Source organism: Orcinus orca, chromosome 15, assembly GCF_937001465.1.
Source record: "Orcinus orca chromosome 15, mOrcOrc1.1, whole genome shotgun sequence".
Classification (NCBI taxonomy): domain Eukaryota; kingdom Metazoa; phylum Chordata; class Mammalia; order Artiodactyla; family Delphinidae; genus Orcinus; species Orcinus orca.
Genome location: NC_064573.1, coordinates 22,622,715 through 22,641,787, shown reverse-complemented (window position 1 = coordinate 22,641,787; position 19,073 = coordinate 22,622,715). Strand labels below are relative to the sequence as shown.

At 41.2% G+C, this 19,073-nt stretch overlaps 2 protein-coding genes across 4 annotated transcripts in view; one reads left to right on the top strand and one right to left on the bottom strand.

Annotated features, from left to right (window-relative positions):
• The window catches only part of LOC125961284 (translation initiation factor IF-2-like), a 37,847-nt gene extending 23,553 nt beyond the window's left edge, over positions 1-14,294 (bottom strand). Inside the window, exons 1-2 of the mRNA XM_049698143.1 lie at positions 14,290-14,294; positions 2,896-3,575 (exon numbers count right to left, since the gene is read on the bottom strand). Coding sequence (XP_049554100.1) covers positions 2,896-3,575; positions 14,290-14,294 — 685 coding nt within the window. The remainder of the gene's footprint in view (positions 1-2,895; positions 3,576-14,289) is intronic.
• SMAD4 (SMAD family member 4) overlaps positions 3,189-19,073 on the top strand; it is a 60,205-nt gene continuing 44,320 nt past the window's right edge. For 2 of the 3 annotated variants that reach the window (XR_004481429.2, XM_004266108.4), the window contains exon 1: positions 3,189-3,329. The gene's annotated coding sequence lies outside the window, so the exon portion shown is untranslated. Of the gene's footprint in view, positions 3,330-3,490; positions 3,732-19,073 lie in introns of those variants that run through there. The other variant, XM_033421432.2, reaches the window with a different exon arrangement.

Genomic DNA, 19,073 nt, shown 5'->3' with positions numbered 1-19,073 from the left:
AGTGATGGTGACACCCTTGATTAAGCAAGATGATATTGGGGTCTATTGCCTTAGCAGAGGGACTGGCTTTAGCTGGCAGCATGGAAAATTCACCTACGTAATGGAAGGGAAGGTGGAGAAGAGGTTACAGATGCTGGTATGTGGGTATGGGTAGATGAGATGGCGAGATTCTGTGTAAGTTTTCGTGTCGTTGCTTCAACTTTCTCACTGGAATAGGAAACAAGGTTATGAATCAAAAACAAGGATGAGAGGGAAGGAGGTACAGGTTGGAGGACAGAGAGGTACGACATCCAGAAGAATGGAGGAGGGAAGTAGAATTCCTGGGCAGCACTAAGGACCCACTTGAAGTTCCAGGTGATGAAATTAAAGTGAAACTAGCCAGCGTGATTGTGTTTTTCTTTAGCCACATTCAGATGTACGGGGGCTGATGTGAAGTAGATGGAGAGCTGGCTTGAATCAGGATTGTGGTTTTGCCCAGTAACGGCAAAGGGGGAAGAGGAAAGGGGGTTGAAGGTGTGGTGTGCCAGGGAGTGATTGTAATGACTGACCAGGAGTGTAAGCTGGATAAGGATGGGAGAGAGGATAAGCGGATTGCAGAGTTGTTGGAGTTCGAGTACTACAGGGAAATATGGAAATAGGAGGGGCTGTTCAGAGTGTGAGGGGTTTGAAACTGTGAAGAAGTTATTGCGTTTGATGAGGCTCTTGTGATTATGCCAAGTGAATAAGTGGCTGAGTTAGGGTAGGACAAGATCCTTGGAGGAGACGTCATGGAACTGAGAGGGCAGGGAATGGGGATGATTATCGGGTATATATTACAAACGCTTAGGATTAAGACTGAAATGGTACTGGAGTGACTGACAAGAGCAAATGATGAAAAAATGAAGAGAAATGAGAGCAATGATGAGGGATACTGAATGACAAGACTTAAAGCTGCAGGTTAATGGGGAGGAGAGAGAGGGATGGTCTGGAAGTATTGTGGAGGAGCAAGCAGGAGGCCTACCTCACCTCCAGGCCCAGTCTATGAGGCTCATGGTTGAAAATACAGGACCTACGACTTGAGAGGGGGAGGGGAAGCAGTGCCCCAGGGGAAAGTCAGGTTTCCCTTAAACAAGGAAGCAACAGAACTTGAAGAAATTCTGAGGAGGTTGAGCTTATAGGAATTGTCCTTTGAATAAATAAATAGAGACTCTAATGTGGCCCCATATGATCCTTTCTCTAGGTGTTCATGTCCTGTGTGGTCTCCTTCCCCTGAGTGGGGGTGGGACTTGTGATTTGCTTCTGGCCAACAAAGTACGGCAAAGGTGACAAGATGCATGTGTATAGATAATTGCGAGAGATAGGAATGGAAGTTCAGATATAGCAATGTTATCAATTCTTTTAACTCCTTCTAAGGTATACTGCGAAAAATCAAATCACATAGTTAGGTTTTCCTTCAATTTTGTTGATAGCAAATAACTGAAAACCACCTGACTTGCAAGATAACTTATAACCATTCGCTTTGAGTCATTCACTTTCTCAGCACAGTCACCAATTTCTGACTTGTTCCTCTGCATTGTCCTGGAGGTTTTTTACATCTTGGATCAATGCACCTTAGTAATGGGTGAGAGTTTTTACTTTGGTTGGACAGCGGGAGTAGAACAGTTTTGAAAGGGGGATGCTGTGTCTTCAGGTGCTTTCTCAAGCTGAGCAATTTTTTTTTTTTTCTAAATCTTTGCCCACATGCAGCATGCGGGATCTCAGTTCCCCCACCAGGGATCGAACCCGTGCCCCCTGCATTGGGAGCATGGAGTGTTAACCACTGGACCACCAGGGAAGTCCCAAGCTGAGCAATTTTAGACTATAGTACACATTGCAGTGAGGCATCTGGAAATGAATTCCCTTAAAACTAGTCTTGGAAAGTCTTCATAAACCCCAGGGAACACCAGTTTGAAGACACAGTTTTAGAGGCTGTCGTGCAGAAGAAAGAGCCCAAGCTGTGAAAGAGAGGACAGCATGGGATTAGGGAACTGGGTGTAAAACATAGGTGGGGGAATAGACAGTTTCTGGGCGACAAGACTTAAGACATGACTTTAGAGCCTTCCGACAGTAATTAGTCTTGGTGGGACCCCAACAGAAATATTTCCTGGTTGGTGAAAAAATATATATGTAATTAGTATGTGTTTTCTGAAATTTTAAAAATATCAAATAAATGCATTCATCCTGTAAAATTTTCAAATAAAAGAAGTATAAAGTCAAGAGCAGAGTTTACACCTTTCCCCACCCAGCTGGTAACCTAGTTAACAGGTGTCTTGTAGGACCTTGAAAGTCCCTTCCAACTCCGAGGTCTGACTAAATCTCTTCCAACAGGAACCACTGACTTTTCGTAACACCTGTCCAGGCTCTCAAATCTATGGTTCCATTATTGGCCTGCGCACCTTTTCAACCTAAGAAGGCATCTCAAGAGTTTAAACACATTTGGATCTAGTGACCCAGGGCTGCAGTCATCTTAGTCTCTTTCCAAAGTACTAAACCGCTACAACCACCTTCTCCCCAGAGCAAGCTATTAAAGTCTAATTTTTGTGCCCACGCTGGTCCTCATAAACGAGGCCCTTTTGATCGCTATTTATAAACTTACTGGACACCCACTACACGCCGAGTTCTCCCGCGCTGCTTGGGAACTTTTTGGCAAAGGGACGCCCATTTGTCTGATGACCACTCCCTCCAAGCAGCCTTTCCCCCGACCTTTGCGGGAAGTGCCCTCGGCCAGGGCGATCCCAGGTTGGGACTCGGGGCTCCCCGCCGACTGTGCTGCCCCGCGGGCGCCTGCGCAGAACGACCCTCGTCACTCCGGCTGGAGGCGGGGGCAGCCAAGAGAAAGGAAAGCTGAGGGGGAAAAGGGCCAAACCCTGAAATTACCCGGATGTGGTCTCTGCGCGCGCATGCTCAGTGTCCTCTCGACAAGTTGGCAGCAACAACACGGCCCTGGTCGTCGTCGCCGCTGCGGTAACGGAGTGGCTCGGGTGGCGGAGCCCGCGTTCGCGGCCCCCCGCTCTCCTCCGGAGGCCCTTCCCGCCCTCCCCTCGGCTGCACGGCCGCCCAGGGGGCGGGAGCGGGTGCCGGGAGCCGGGCGCCCCGCGAGAGGGGCCCCCTGCCGCGGGGCGGTCCGGGAGCTCGAGGCGGCCCGGCCCGCGCGGGCAGCGGCGCGGCGCCGAGGAGGGGCGGCCTGGCCCGGACGCCTCAGCGCGGGGGCCGAGGAGCGCTCCGGGCCGCCGGGGGAGGGACGGGCCCGGCGCCCCCGCGGACGAACCGCCGCGGGAGAGCGGACGCCCCTTGCCGTCGCCCGAGCCCAGGTAACGCGCCATGTCCCCTCCCCTTCTCCCGACCGGGCCCGCGCACCCCGCCCGCGGCTTCCCCGCCCCGGGGCGGGCCCCCGGCGGTGGCGGTGGCGGCTGCGTGTAGCGCGCGGGAGGCCGGCGGGCCGGCCCGGAGAACCAGCGCGGCCGCCTGACGGGCCGACGGCCCCGGCGCGGGTCGGACCGAGCCGTGGTGCCTCGTGTCCGTCGGTCTCCGGGGTCGGTCCTCCGGCCCCGAACTCCCTTCGCAGTTTGTCGCGGAATCAAGTTGAACTCGGACTGGGACTCCTGCAGCGGCCGCCGCTGCTCTTTGTTGTTCTGAGTAGTTTCAGTGTCCCTCCTGGCCGAGCGAGTCGGGTCGGAGTGTACTGCCTTAGATCTAAATGAAAGTTGTAAATGGTTTGTCTTAATTTCTTTTCTCAAGCAAATTTTTGTTTTCTCTTTGTCCCTTATTTTCTCTTCCTGGTTGAGTCATTCCAGTTATGTTTCTGGCTTTGGTTTGTTTACTTATTTTTTGAGTATTGTGGGTGATGGCGGTATGCAGGAAACATTCTTAGCAGCTGACACCCGCCCGCCGCACTCTAATGAAAAATAAAAGACATAGTTTATCTCATTGCTAGGACTACAAGTACTGAGCGTGAAATTTGTGTGGGGTGTGTAGGGCGGTGGCTCCATCACATGCCCCAAACTGCTGTTACGATTTCTTAAGCTAGATTTTCAAAGATTTTCAAAGAAATTGGTGTGTTTTGTTAACTTGAACGGTTTTTTTTTTGGGTGGGGATAGAGAGGTTTAAAAAAAACCCTATTGAAAATTGATAGTTATTCCCCCCGCCCCGCGAAAACCCTAGTAAAATTAAAAAATATATTTGCCTATTTTCAAATAGTTTATTTTGAATTTAGTTTCTTAATGTCTTTAGTTTTTGGACTGTAGTTTAAGGTGAAACTGCCGGTTATTTAGGAATAATAAGTATAAGATAATGGGGAATCATTTTAATTAGCCTCAGTTGACTTTGTGAAAGCATGTTGTCTTGGCTGATTTTTAACATTTGAGTTTTGCAAGAATTAGCATCCTTTTAGTCCCAGTAGCAGTTTGACTATTCGGGTGTTAATTAGATTTAGAACGTTGCACTTGAATAGTTTTTATTGTAGTTTTCATAAGTTGTCTTTGCTAAGTTGTTCTTAGACTATATTTCAGCTGAAATATAGCCTCGGGAGTTCTAATGTGCAATTTTTCTTTTTCTGCTAAAGATTTATTTTGTCTTTTGCAAAGTTCTGATATGGTTAGTACGTGACATTTCAAGTTGTAAATGATTGATATAATTAACATCTTAAAATATGAATTTTTAGTTACAATGTTTCTCCCATAATGTTATGATTTTGAGTTTGTTACAGTACAAGTGTAATACAGGTAGGCCAAGCGTTTAAAATTTGGAGCATCTTTAGGTCTAAGGGTGGTGATGAATTATGTAGGTATAAGTTGTTGGAATTAAAACTAAGTTGTTCTAGAGAAAATTTATATAACATTTTGTGAGTCTATTAATAGAAGTGACTTTTTCTTTGCTTTCCAGGTTTTTGGGTGAGGTTGCTTTAAGGAGGTATTGCATCTTAATTTTTTTGTTTTTGAAGTGGGAGTGCCTAAGTAGAAACTTCTATGTTTAGCTGAGTTTCTTCGATATGAGCGAGTGTAGAAAAAACTGCAAACCCGTTTCAGATTTAATGAAAACTTGTGCTGAGAAAGTCACTTTGAAATTTTTCGGAGTAAGTTTTGTATGCATCATTGACCTTTTCCGAAGTCTTTGCTGCTCAAAGCAATTCTACTTATGCTAGGAAGCAGCAAATCTTATTTCTAAAAACCTATATACTTCACTTTCTTAAGCTACATTTTAGTTGAGCTGTTTCACCATTTGTGTGTGAATTAATTTTTCTGCATTCCCCTTCAGATTTTTCCCCCCAAATTAAAGAGCAAGTATTAAACTAATTTATGCTGTCCAGTCACACTCCAGCTCTCTGGCTTTGAAGCTGTTTTTTCTGATTGAGCCGGTGTTATAGTAACATCATTAGACACTATTCTAATTGAGCTGTGAAGTGCTGAGGCCTCTACTAGGGCAGTTAACCCTACAGGATCTACCTCACTCATTACAATTAAAATGCATATTTAGTCTCATCTAAAATTTTGTCTCTTTTGGTGAGAACATACATTATTTTTCTTATGTTTAAGCTTTACTTATTTCAGTTCTGTTGTGTTGCCTTCTAGCTTATACCTAACTTTTTTTTCATTTTTTTATTCAGTGATTTTAGAGTGAATCGTTCTTTAAACACGTTAGCCGTTTCCCTGCTCGTTGTATATGTTTGGTTTTCCTTTTTTTCCCCAGAAGATAGTGAAGTTAGGCAGAAATTTTTGTTTTGTTTCAGTAATGATTAAAGGTGAGGTGACAATCATGTATAAAACTAATTGACTGAAATGAGTTTGATTGATTTCATTATTTTCTACACTAAAGTTAAAGGAGTTAGATCAGCATAACACAGAATTTAATACCACTTTGTTAAATTATCAAATTTTGGGTTTTTTGTTCCACAGTTGATGAAGATTCAATTGTTTTAAAAAGAGAAATTCAAACAGTTGACAAATATGTCTAGATATTATTCATTTGAGCAACTTTTAGTATGGTACTATTAGCATCATAATATGCCAAAACATATGCTTAATAATGAGTCAGATTTAGAATTTTTGGATTTTTTTTTCTCATCCTAATATGTGTAATTTTGGTGATAGGAAATGTGGCTAAATTCCAGTTTCTCAGGAACAAGATATTTTAGGTTGTGTCACCTTGACACTATTACGTGGTGTACTTGGCATCCAGGAAAATTTGTTTTAACCATGACAGTGGATAAAAACTAGGGTAGTACTTACTTATGTAAAACTAAGATGATAGGTCATCAGAATCTTATAATTTAAGTCTTGATTGTTTACTACTGCAGATTATAGGTCAGACAGCTACTAGAGATTGTAAAGAGTGCCTGTTTTTACATCTTAATTTAAAGTTGGTGATAATTGTAAATACCTTTAAGCTTAAAGACTGTACTTCATTATTTACATTTTAAATGAGAATTGTTTGCGGTTTGGAAAACTTATAACTGTGTGGGGTTCGTCTTTTTATTGCTTTTTCACTCCCAAGGTTTAGGGCAGTGGTTCTCAACCTCGGCTACATTTTCAAATCTCTTGGGGAGCTTTACAAAATACCGATGGCTGGAACCCACCTCCAGAAATTGTGACTCAGATGGCTTGGGGTGCAGCCAGATCAGAGTTCCGAAATTGTTGAGCTATTAGGGTCCTGTAACTTCTTTTTTTTTTTTTTAACTGTTTCATTTGTGTCAGCTTTATTCTTTAATACAGTGATATACACATGGGTGATATAATTATCTCACTTCTGACTTAATGGGTTCCTTGAAGGTATTGCCACATTTGTTTTGTTTCCAAATCTGTCCCTCTGTCTCTCTCCTCTTTGAATCTCTTTCTTCATTTTTCAATTAATTTGAATTGTCTGGTGGCAAGTTATAGGAAGCTATCTCTCTCCTGATGAGAAGTTGGTTTATCATTGCTATCCCAAATAGGAAGTTGATATTTTGACATATTCTAAAATGCTTATTTGGGTTCCTTTTAAGGACTAAAGACTTTGTTTAGGTGCCAAACTTTGCATCTAAACTCCCAGTGGGAATTTGATCTTCCTAGAGGTTAATCTGCTTGGAAACCATCACATTTTCTAGGCATCAATTAACTGGTCACTTTGCTGGTTCCTGAGAAGCAAGTTGCATTGATTTAGGTTTTACTATCAGAGGTTAACTTACACACTGTGAGACAGTTGCTCAACGAGCCCAACTAGTTAGCAGTTCTTTAGAGATCATCTAGAGGGGCATGTTCAGTTCCCCATTTATCAATGTATTACTTGAAGTAGTTCATAAGTGCTGGTCTACAAGTAGTTGCATCTGCGTCTCTGGAAGAGCTATTTAAAAAAAATAGAACAAAATATTCTTTGTCCCATTCCAAAACACACAGATTCAGGATGAGAATGGAGTGCAGGAGGCATGGGAATCTGTATTGTTAAAAAAAAAAAAAAAAAAAGACCTCTTGATTTTAAAGCCTTTGGATATTTTAGTGTGCTTATCTTTATTGCTTCATTTGTTTTGATACAGTACAAGCTTTACTTTGCAATCATTGGTGCGCTGGAGTAATTTACTTAAAATTCATTGGGGTTCATCAAACCCCAATCTGCATGTTTAGAATGCAAATCTTATTTATGATGTCAAAAAAAAGACTTCTACTGAATATTTTGTCTTTGGTATGTAGTAAGGTATGATTTTTGTATCTTAATGTATCTTAATGTATGTAATTCAGGTCTTTTTCAAATCAAAATGTATTTCTAAACGTTAAGACTGGATTAAGGTTATTTATCAGCGGTATTCACTGGTGAATTCTGGAGCATTTGATATCAGTATGTGGCCAGTCATTGAATCATGACTGGTGAAAGGATTACTGTACGTAAGCACACTAGGTGCATCTGTGTCATAGAGGTCTCCTACCAAAACTAGTTGAAGGAAGAATTTTATGTGTATAGATGTTGAAATTAAGCAGCTGGCTAATAGTAAGAAAAATGGCATAACTTCTATGTAATTAATCTTTTAAATTAGTTTCATATATTCTTGACATTGCAATTTGTTTCACTATCTTTTTGGTAATTTGTAAAGTGAAGCATGTGGAGTAGCATAGACTACGTCAGTGCTTTGTAAAACTGACAACAACTCAGACTCCCAGGGTGCTTTTTAAAGGTAGGGCCCCACTCAATATATATTTAGTAGGCCTGAGCCTACTGCAGGGGGAAGTCTGATACAGCCCCTTTTGAAAGAATAAGCTAGATGACTTGATAGTCTCCTTCATTCAGAAGGTTTTATGAAATGTATTTTTCAGTTATTAAAATTCATCCTACTTCACAATCTTTTAAAACGGTATTTTCCAAAGTGTGGTCCACGGACTTTGGTCCCCATGCCCTTTATCTTCTAGGGGTTCATGAAATCAAAATTATTCACATAATAAAATTGAGACATTATGTGCCCTTGTACTGTGTTGACATTTGCACTGATGGTAGGGAAGCAGTGGTGGGTAAACTGCTGGCACTTTATCTTGAGTCAAGGCAGTGGCACCAAACACACGTTAAGCATTTGAAAAAATGCCAGTTTCAGGGGCTTCCCTGGTGGCGCAGTGGTTGAGGGTCCGCCTGCCGATGCGGGGCACGCGGGTTCGTGCCCCAGTCCGGGGAGATCCCACATGCCGCGGAGCGGCTAGGCCCATGAGCCATGGCCGCTGAGCCTGCGTGTCCAGAGCCTCTGCTCTGCGGCGGGAGAGGCCGCGACGGTGAGAGGCCCGCGTACCGCAAAAAAAAAAAAAAAAAGAAAAAATGCCAGTTTCACTTAAGAATATCCTTGGTGAAGCAGTAAAAAGTTTTAATTTTTAAAATATCTACCCTGGTGTGCATGTCTTTTCAGTATTCGGTGAGATTAAATGGAAGTGTGCATAAAGTTCTTCTGCAATCAGCGTACAAGGTTCATCTCTAGGAAAAGCACTTGTGTGATTGAGCTGCACGCTAAACTATCTGCTTTTTTATTTTTACTTAAAAGAATGACTGATAGGTAAACTGTAGTTACTTAGACTTGGATGTTTGGCAGACATTTCCTTGAAAATAAGTGAAGTGAGCCTGCCACTCAAGGAAAATAACTATTTGTTGCCAATGATAAAAATATGATCTTTCAAGTGAAAATTAGATTTTTGGAAAACTAGTATCTGCCACCATGGGCTTGCCAGCTTCCCAGTACTTAAAGATTTTTCTGATGAGATTGGTGGTGAGATTTAGCAATGTGATTTTTAAAAATACATTGTGTAAGGAAATGTATCAACATTGGGAAGGTCCGTATAAATCATTGAACCAGTGTTTTTCCAGATGACCAATGCATGATGTTACAAATCATGCATGGGTAGGAGATCCATTCAAAGCACAATATGGACCAATGGATTTTTATATAGCAGAGCCAAGAAGTTCACTGATACAGTTTCAGATTCCACATTGCAGCTAACCTTTAGGAATTGCCATTTGTTGCATTTTGGTGTTGAATGAAAGAAGAATATGCATCATTATCTAAAAGGGCCATTAAAATAGTCTTTTCTTTTCCAATTATCTGTGTGAGGCATATTTTCTTCATAAGCGTTAACCAAAACAACATATCACAATGATTGGATGCAGAAGCAGATATGAGAATTCAGCTGGCTTCTCTTAAGCTGGACGTTAAAGAAATTTGCAAAAATGGAAAACAGTGTCACTCTGAATACTGACTTTTTAAAAATTTTTATTTATTTTATTTTTGGCTGCGTTGGGTCTTTACTGCTGTGCGCGGGCTTTCTCTAGTTGCGGTGAGCGGGAGCTACTCTTCGTTGTGGTGCGCGGGCTTCTCACTGCGGTGGCCTCTCCTGTTGCAGAGCACGGGCTCTAGGTGCGCGGGCTTCAGTAGTTGTGGCACGTGAGCTCAGTAGTTGTGGCTCACGTGGGCTCAGTAGTTGTGGCTCACGTGGGCTCAGTAGTTGTGACTCACGGGCTCTAGAGCGCAGGCTCAGTAGTTGTGGTGCACAGGCTTAGTTGCTCCATGGCATGTGGGATCTTCCCGGACCAGGGCTTGAACCCTGTCCCCCGCATTGGCAGGCGGATTCTTAACCACTGTGCCACCAGGGAAGCCCCTGAATACTGACTTTTTAATTTGTTTTAGAAAATAGTTATTTTTCATAAAATTTATTAATATGTAATGGGTTTATTATTTAAAATTAATTTAATAGAGTAAATAAACATTTGTTTTAATTTGTGATATGATAAATATTAATAGATGTAACTCATATAAACAAAGGCTATTTGGAATTCTCAATAATTAAGAATGTAGGTAAGTGGACTGGAGACCAGAGAGTTTGGCAACTGCTATTTTATTTTATTTATTATTTATTTATTATTGTTATTTTTAATATCTTTATTGGAGTATAATTGCTTTACAATGGTGTGTTAGTTTCTGCTTTATAACAAAGCGAATCAGTTATACATATACATATATCCCCATATCTCTTCCCTCTTGCGTCTCTCCCACCCACCCTCCCTATCCAACCCGTCTAGGGGGTCACAAAACACCGAGCTGATCTCCCTGTGCTATGCGGCTGCTTCCCACTAGCTATCTGTTTTACACTTGGTAGTGTATATGTCCATGCCACTCTCTCACTTTGTCACAGCTTACCCTTCCCCCTCCCCATATCCTCAAGTCCATTCTCTAGTAGGTCTGCATCTTTATTCCCATCCTGCCCTTAGATTCTTCATGACTATTTTTTTTTTGGTTTTTTAGATTCCATATATATGTGTTAGCGTATGGTATTGGTTTTTCTCTTTCTGACTTACTTCACTCTGTATGACAGACTCTAGGTCCCTCCACCTCACTATGAATAACTCAATTTCGTTTCTTTTTATGGCTGAGTAATATTCCATTGTATATATGTGCCATATCTTATTTATCCATTCATCTGTTGATGGACCCTTAGGTTGCTTCCATGTCCTGGCTATTGTAAATAGAGCTGCAGTGAACACTGTGGTACATGACACTTTTTGAATTATGATTTTCTCAGGGTATATACCCAGTAGTGAGATTGCTGGGTCATATGGTAGTTCTATTGTTAGTTTTTAAGGAACCTCCATACTGTTTTCCATAGTGGCTGTATCAGTTTACATTCCCAGCAACAGTGCAAGAGGGTTCCCATTTCTCCACACCCTCTCCAGCATTTATTGTTTGTAGATTTTTTGTTGACGGCCATTCTGACTGGTGTGAGGTGATACCACGTTGTAGTTTTGATTTGCATTTCTCTAATGATTAGTGATGTTGAGCATCCTTTCATGTGTTCGTTGGCAATCTGTATATCTTTGGAGAAATGTCTATTTAGGTCTTCTGCCCATTTTTGGATTGGGTTGTTTGTTTCTTTGATATTGAGCTACATGAGCTGCATGTAAATTTTGCAGATTAATCCTTTGTCAGTTGCTTCATTTGCAAATATTTTCTCCCATTCTGAGGGTTGTCTTTTCCTCTTGTTTATGGTTTCCTTTGTTGTGAAAAAGCTTTTAGGTTTCATCAGTTCCCATTTGTTTATTTTTGTTTTTATTTCCATTTCTCTAGGAGGTGGGTCAAAAAGGATCTTGCTGTGATTTATGTCATAGAGTGTTCTGCCTATGTTTTCCTCTAAGAGTTTTATAGTGTCTGGCCTTACAATTAGGTCTTTAATCCATTTTGAGTTTATTTTTGTGTATGGTGTAAAGGAGTGTTCTAATTTCATTTTTTTACATGTAGCTGTCCAGTTTTTCCAGCACCACTTATTGAAGAGGCTGTCTTTTCTCCACTGTATATTCTTTCCTCCTTTATCAAAGACAAGGTGACCATATGTGTGTGGGTTTATCTTGGGGCTTTCTATCCTGTTCCATTGATCTATATTTCTGTTTTTTGTGCCAGTACCATACTGTCTTGATTACTGTAGCTTTGTAGTATAGTCTGAAGTCAGGGAGCCTGACTCCTCCAGCTCCGTTTTTCTTTTTCAACATTGCTTTGGCTATTTGGGGTCTCTTGTGTTTCCATACAAATTGTGAATTTGTTTCTTCTAGTTCTGTGAAAAATGCCAGTGGTAGTTTGATAGGGATTGCATTGAATCTATAGATTGCTTTGAGTAGTACAGTCATTTTCACTATGTTGATTCTTCCATTCCAAGAATATGGTATATCTCTCCATCTGTTTGTATCATCTTTATTTTTTATTTATTTTTTTGCATCTTTATTGGAGTATAATTGCTTTACAATGGTGTGTTACTTTCTGCTTTATAACAAAGTGCATCAGTTATACATATGTTCCCATATCTTTTCCCTCTTGTGTCTCCCTCCCTCCCACCCTCGCTATCCCACCCCTCCAGCAACTGCTATTTTAAAGTAACTCATTACCTGTATTATTGAGAAGATTATGGGTTGGTTCCATTGTTTATATATGTGGTTTGTATTATATTGCTGCTGTTTCTGAGAATATTAACTCAGTTTTTTAAAAATTGAAGTATATGGTTGATTTACAATGTCATGTTAGTTTTAGGTATGCAGCACAGTGATTCAGATATGAATATATGGATGAGATATATAGATAATATATATATTCTTTTTCAGATTATTTTCCCCTTATAGGTTATTACATAATGTTGAGTGTAGTTCCTTGTGCTATACCGTAGGCCCTTGATTAGCTCAATTTTTGTTCAGTTATGTACTGGGAAATATGTAGCAGTCAAGTTAAGTAAAAAGGGAATTCATTGGCTTCGTCTGGAATCAGAGCTGGCCTCAGAGTGCTGGATCCAGCGTCACAAGAAGCCAGTATCATCAGGATTCTATCAAGTTAAGTAAAAAGGGAATTCACTGGCTTCGTCTGGAATCAGAGCTGGCCTCAGAGTGCTGGATCCAGGGTCACAAGAAGCCAGTATCATCAGGATTCTATCTCTTGGCTTTGCTTTGCTTTCTGTTAGTTTATGTCTCAGATAGGTGCCAGACTAACTACTCTCAGCTTCAAGTTCAAGCCCAGCAAAGAGCTCCCCGCCCCCCACCCTCTGTAGTTCCAACAAAAGTCCTGGAGCTGTGTTATTAGCCTGACTTGGGTCCTCTCCCATCTTTGAAACAGCTAATGTACCTAAGAGGTAGCTCTGGTTAGTCAGGATTGGGATTGTCCCACCTGTCCAGATTGGGAAATCAGAGTACTGTTATAGAAGGGGAATTATATGCTGGCAGACAAAAAACAGATGTCAACTAGAGGACTTTGTTGATTCTTCTTTTAACAACCTTTAATTTATTCATTCAGAAAAAATGTTAATTTTTAAATAAGATTATTTAAGGTGAAATTGCTGTACCAGTATGACATTTAAATCTAATCCCAATGGGTAAACAAGAAGCACATCTCTAAATTTGTCCCTGTAGTTCATCTTAAAAGTTACCACACAAAAAAAGTTCTTTTTGTTTCTTTGATTGTGTTATTCCCATCTCAGATCTTTATAATCATTAATACCTGCACATGTAATTCTTTATGCTCTTGGAAGTTCTCCTCCAATTGCACTTATTTTGACAAAGCTCAATCTAGGCTGTAACTTGTACTGCACGCAGTTGAACTAATCCTGTGCACCGACCCCTGCCCCCTTCCCCAGCTTGTAAGCCTATGCTTGGAATTTCTTTCTAGTGATACTCTTCACCAGGCCAGGCTTTTTTTTTTTTCCTTCCTTGTTAAGCACTCTCAAATATTCCCTTTTTCTTTTTTTTTTTTTTTTTTGCGGTACACGGGTCTCTCACTGCTGTGGCCTCTCTGGTTGCGGAGCACAGGCTCCAGACACGCAGGCTCAGCGGCCATGGCTCACGGGCCTAGCTGCTCCGCGGCATGTGGGATCCTCCCTGACCGGGGCACGAACCTGTGGCCCCTGCATCGGCAGGCAGACTCTCAACCACTGCGCCACCAGGGAGGGCCAAATATTCCCATATTTGATCCTTGACCAAAGTATCTATAACTTCTAGAAAATATACCTGTTTTTTTCACATAGTGTAGTCAATAATCCAAAAGTAAACATACATCCAAGAAATAAAAAAATGTCAACATTCATTAAAGTTTATGAATTTCCGTGAGAGCCTCTCAGGTCAGTACTCAGCCTTTTTAATTTTAGAGAGTATTTTAATTATTTTGGCTTTGTAGTCCATGGAGTTGCTTTTAGACCTATGGTCAACTTCAGGTGACAGCTTATGTTTAACAGCAAGGCTAGAGACAAAACACAAAATAGGTAGATATAAGAACAAACCTCTGTTCCTTTTGCTGACTTCCTGCCTCCCGTTACCCCATCGCTGTGGGATGGCTTGTTCTATTATAGCGATTTTATCTAATACCTGTGTGTTGGAGACTTTCAAGTAACCTTAACTTCTCTAATGAGCTCTTCAAACTCAGCATATTTAAAGCTGAATTTGTTACTTAATCTCTTTTAAATCTTTTCTTCTTTCTTTATCATTCTGTTAACCTATCTAGGAAATAGGCCATCTTTTGACTCTCTTCTTTTTACTCCTTATACTTAGTTGACTAAAAAATCTAGTCTGTTCTACCTAGAAACGTCTTACTGGTTCCCCTTTTGTTTCCATTGCCCATGCCCCTAATCTAGGCCCTGTCACTGTTCTGATCACTGTTTCTTGACTGGTCTTCTGTTCCTCTTTGCAAAGCTCTTCTCCATGCTCTCACTATAGTTTTCTTTCTAATACAGATCTAATGCTGTTATTCCTCCCCCTCTCTACCAGAAACCTGCTCTAGACAAAACATCTGCACTCTTGTCCCTCTGCTTTTTCCTATGATTTTCCTTCAGCCTGGCAAGTTCTTATTCACATGTGGTAGTTGTAAGTACTCTCCCGTCCATATTCTGATGGCTCTCTTCTGGCATATGGTTAATATTTACTTCTCTGTGTCCCTCCCCCACCTTGAAATTAGGCATGGTCCTGGGTTCTCAGCTTGGGCACTAGTGACATTTGGGGCCAGATCATCCTTTGTTGGAGCGGCTGTCCTGTATATTGTAGGATGTTTAGCAGCGGCCTTGGCCTCCACCCACTAGATACCAGCATACTGCTCTGCCTTCCACCTCCCCCTTCCAGTTGTGGCAGTCAGCATTGTCTCTAGACATTGCCAAATGTCCCTGGAGGGACAGAGTTGCCCTGGTTGAGAACCACTGGCATGGCCGTGTGACTTGGTCCATCCATTGTGAACAGAAGTGATAGTCAACGTTTAAAAGCCAGTGCATGAGTTACCTATCTTTTCCCCTGCCATTTAAGGACATATGTAGAAATGGAGACTTTGTTAGCCTAATCCATGAGAGATGACAATGAGCAGTGATGGACAGTGCTGTTATGGGCATGTATCTGTGATTGACATATAGTTTATGCAGAAAACAAACCTTTGTTTTAGGCTACTGATATTTGGGAGTTGGTTGTCACTGTGACATAGACTAGCTTAGCCTGACTGTTACATCATGCTAAGACTTAGCTTACCTGTGGATTTTCCATGCATTCCTATTTCCAGATCACTTTAATTCCTACCTCTTTTAGGCATCTGTTACTTAGTGTAATGATATGTTGGATCGTCTGGATCAGTGGTTCTCAGTGGAGTAAGTACTGCCTCTTTAAGAGATGTTGTGGAAGTTACTGGGAGGGGCTTTGGTGCGGGGTGGGGGGGGCGGCTAGGGATGCCATCCTGCACGTGAGAGACTGTGAAGAATTTTTTGCATACCACAACACTTTTAAATGCCCAGAATATTCATGTAGGAGGAAAACGTATAATTAGCCTAGAACCTAACTCCATGTTAATATATATTCAGTTTTTGGAAATTAAGCTTCTCTTAATTCATCTCTTTTTTATTTTTATTTTTTTAAAATTATTATTATTTTTTTATTATTTTTTTTTTTTTGCGGTACACGGGCCTCTCACTGTTGTGGCCCCTCCCGTTGCAGAGCACAGGCTCCGGACGCAGGACGCAGACGCGCAGGCCCAGCGGCCATGGCTCACGGGCCCAGCCGCTCCGCGGCATGTGGGATCTTCCCGGACCGGGGCACGAACCCGTGTCCCCTGCATCGGCAGGCGGACTCTCAACCACTGCACCACCAGGGAAGCCCTGTTTGTTTTTTAAATTAATTTTTATTGGAGTATAGGTGATTTACAATGTTGTATTAGTTTCTACTGTACAGCAAAGTGAATCAGTTATACATATATCCACTCTTTTTTAGATTCTTTTCCCATATAGGTCATTACAGAGTACTGAATAGAGTTTTCTGTGCTATACAGTAGGTTCTTATTAGTTATCTATTTTATATATGTATAGTAGTGTGTACATGTCAATCCCATTAATTCAGTTTAATTGAAGTTTTTTTGTTTGGAACTTTATTGACAGTTAACTATTTTGGAAAATCCACCTCACCAACTGCAATGCCATTGTGCCAAAACAACACACCTGTCTTGGAAGGTCTGAATTTGTAGTTGTCATGTTTATGGTGATTTACTGTATCAGTTCAGGCATCCAACCTCTTTATTATACTTTCTGATTTTGTTGATATGCCTGAGCATTTTTATTGAAATACACACTTCATTATATACTAATCTTTTCCCCCTTTATATTATAATTAGGGCATTGTTAAAATTTTTAAAAAGCGTAAATAGGTTAGAACTTTGTTTCCGGAGAGCTAATGGGGTGATATAAATTATTTGTTATAAAAATGGGGTGGGGCTTCCCTGGTGGCGCAGTGGTTGAGAGTCCACCTGCCGATTCAGGGGACGCGGGTTCGTGCCCCGGTCTGGGAAGATCCCGCATGCCACGGAGCGGCTGGGCCCTTGAGCCATGGCCGCTGAGCCTGCGCGTCCGGAGCCTGTGCTCTGCAACGGGAGGGGCCACAACAGTGAGAGGCCTGCGCACCGCAAAAAAAAAAAAAAAAAAAGGGGGTATTCTCAAAAGCAGGGGTCCCCAACCCCCTGGGCCGCACAGCAGGAGGTAAGTGGCAGGTGAGGGTGGGTAGCTTCATCTGCCGCTCTCCATCGCCTCTCCATCGCTCGCATTACAGCCTGAACCTTTCCCTCCCCTCCCCCGTGCATGGAAAAATTGTTTTCCACGAAACCGGTCCCAGGTGCCAAAAAGGTTGGGGAGGGCTGCTGGATAGAGTTGAGAACCACTTTCTGATTATGTGCTACTTGTTTTTTTTATCTGTAGTGCTTTGCTCCTAGCGGATACAGTGTTTGCTGAATTGGCCAATTTATGGTCCCCAGATTGCTTTTATATCCTGTTGCATTTGATCACCATAGCCAGTCTATAAACTTGGCAAGGCAGATATTGTTTCCATTTTATAGATAAGAGAATTGAAAGAGATGTTAACTTGCCTAATCATGCTGCTAGAGCTTTGATTAGAATATATAATTTTGTTTATACCAGTCCAGTGCCCTTGTCTACTATCATTCCATACCACTCTTTACAAAATTATAATCTAGAGCTATTTAATGTAGAACAACACCTATATACCCCTGCGGGTATTATTTTTTATACAAGGAACTTTTTTTTTTTTTATTGCAAGGAACTTTTAAATTATGTTTCAGGCACTTGTGGTCATAGGAATATTTCCACTAATGTTCAAAGAAATGTGCAATTAAAACAGTTTCTGAGAAACTGTTAGGGCCAAAAATAGCTTAAATTTTAGAGATGATAACATCCAACAGGGAGATTGTGATGAAATAGTTACAAACACTTTAATTACATTATAAATTGGAACAAATCTTTTGGAATATAATATCAGAAAATGATTTCAACGACATAAGCATTTGCATTCTTCAAAATTTGTTGCAAGGAAATGACACCAAATAAAAAAGCTGTAGTCAACTTGCAATCATTTGCCTGGTATATGAAAGGAACTGTGTACTGTACTAGGATTTTTTAAGATGGGAAGGTGTTGCTGTTTTCTTCTAAACTTACGGCAACAGGGTGTGAAACAAATACATAATCAAACAACTATAATATAATGTGTTGTAATTGGGGTGTGTTTTTAATTTGATGGAGGCATCAGGTAATATACTAGGGTACATAGTAAACACACCAGGGAAGTAATTCTCCTTCAGGATTGTGGGGAGAGGAGACTGTGTTAGGGGAAACTCTTGGAGAAATTGAGACATTTAAGCTGCACTTTGAAGAATGGCTAGGACTTCACCAAGTAGATAAAATAGGACTGGATATTTTGGGCAAAAGAAATAGCCTGAGCATGAATCTGAAAGCACATGCAGAAATGCATTCATTTAACAATAAGAAACGGTTATATGTCCTAGGAATTGGGCATATAATGATGACTAAGACGAGTACAGTCCCTGTCCCTGAAAGCTTTTGAAGTCTAGAAATTATAATTTTGAGGTTGGCATTCTGAGATTTCAAACTGGTGATTCTCTTGGGCCAGATGTGAGTTGAAGGTGTGTTTGGTTTGGCATACACAGTGGTTGCTCTTTCTCCTTCCTTCCTTCCCTTTCCCTACAGGTGTGTTGCCAATACTTATTTTTGACATATAAATAGGCATTGAAGATGTGGCAGCTCAAATGCCACTTCTGCCGGAAGTGAGTAGCAGCTATTCACTTTATTTATTTATTTGGCTGTGCCGGGTCTTAGTTGTGGCATCCGGGATCTTTTTTAGTTGTGGCATGTGGGATCTAGTTCCCCTGACCAGGGATCGAACCCAGGCCCCCTGCATTGATTTTTTTGGCAAATTTTCTTTGACAAATTTTAATAGGAGAAAATGCAGAAAAATACATAATGTGTTTTAGGAAAATCTCTTTTTAAAACAATTAAACATTTTAGTATTCAGAGAGTAGCTGCTTTTTACTAAACATTAATATAGATTTTTCACTTTGTACGCTCTCCTTTTAATCCATGTTCAGAGAGAATTTAAGTAACTTAATTTGTCCCACTACTTAGTGTGAGAGCTAGGATTCTAATCCAGATCTCTAACTCCAAAACCTACCAGGCAGGTAATCTTTGGTTATCTGGAAAGTGTACCCTCAGCATGTGGGCAAGTGGTTAAGTATTCAAAGGTATAAGAAAAACTGCCTTTTCTCTGCCTAAGGGCA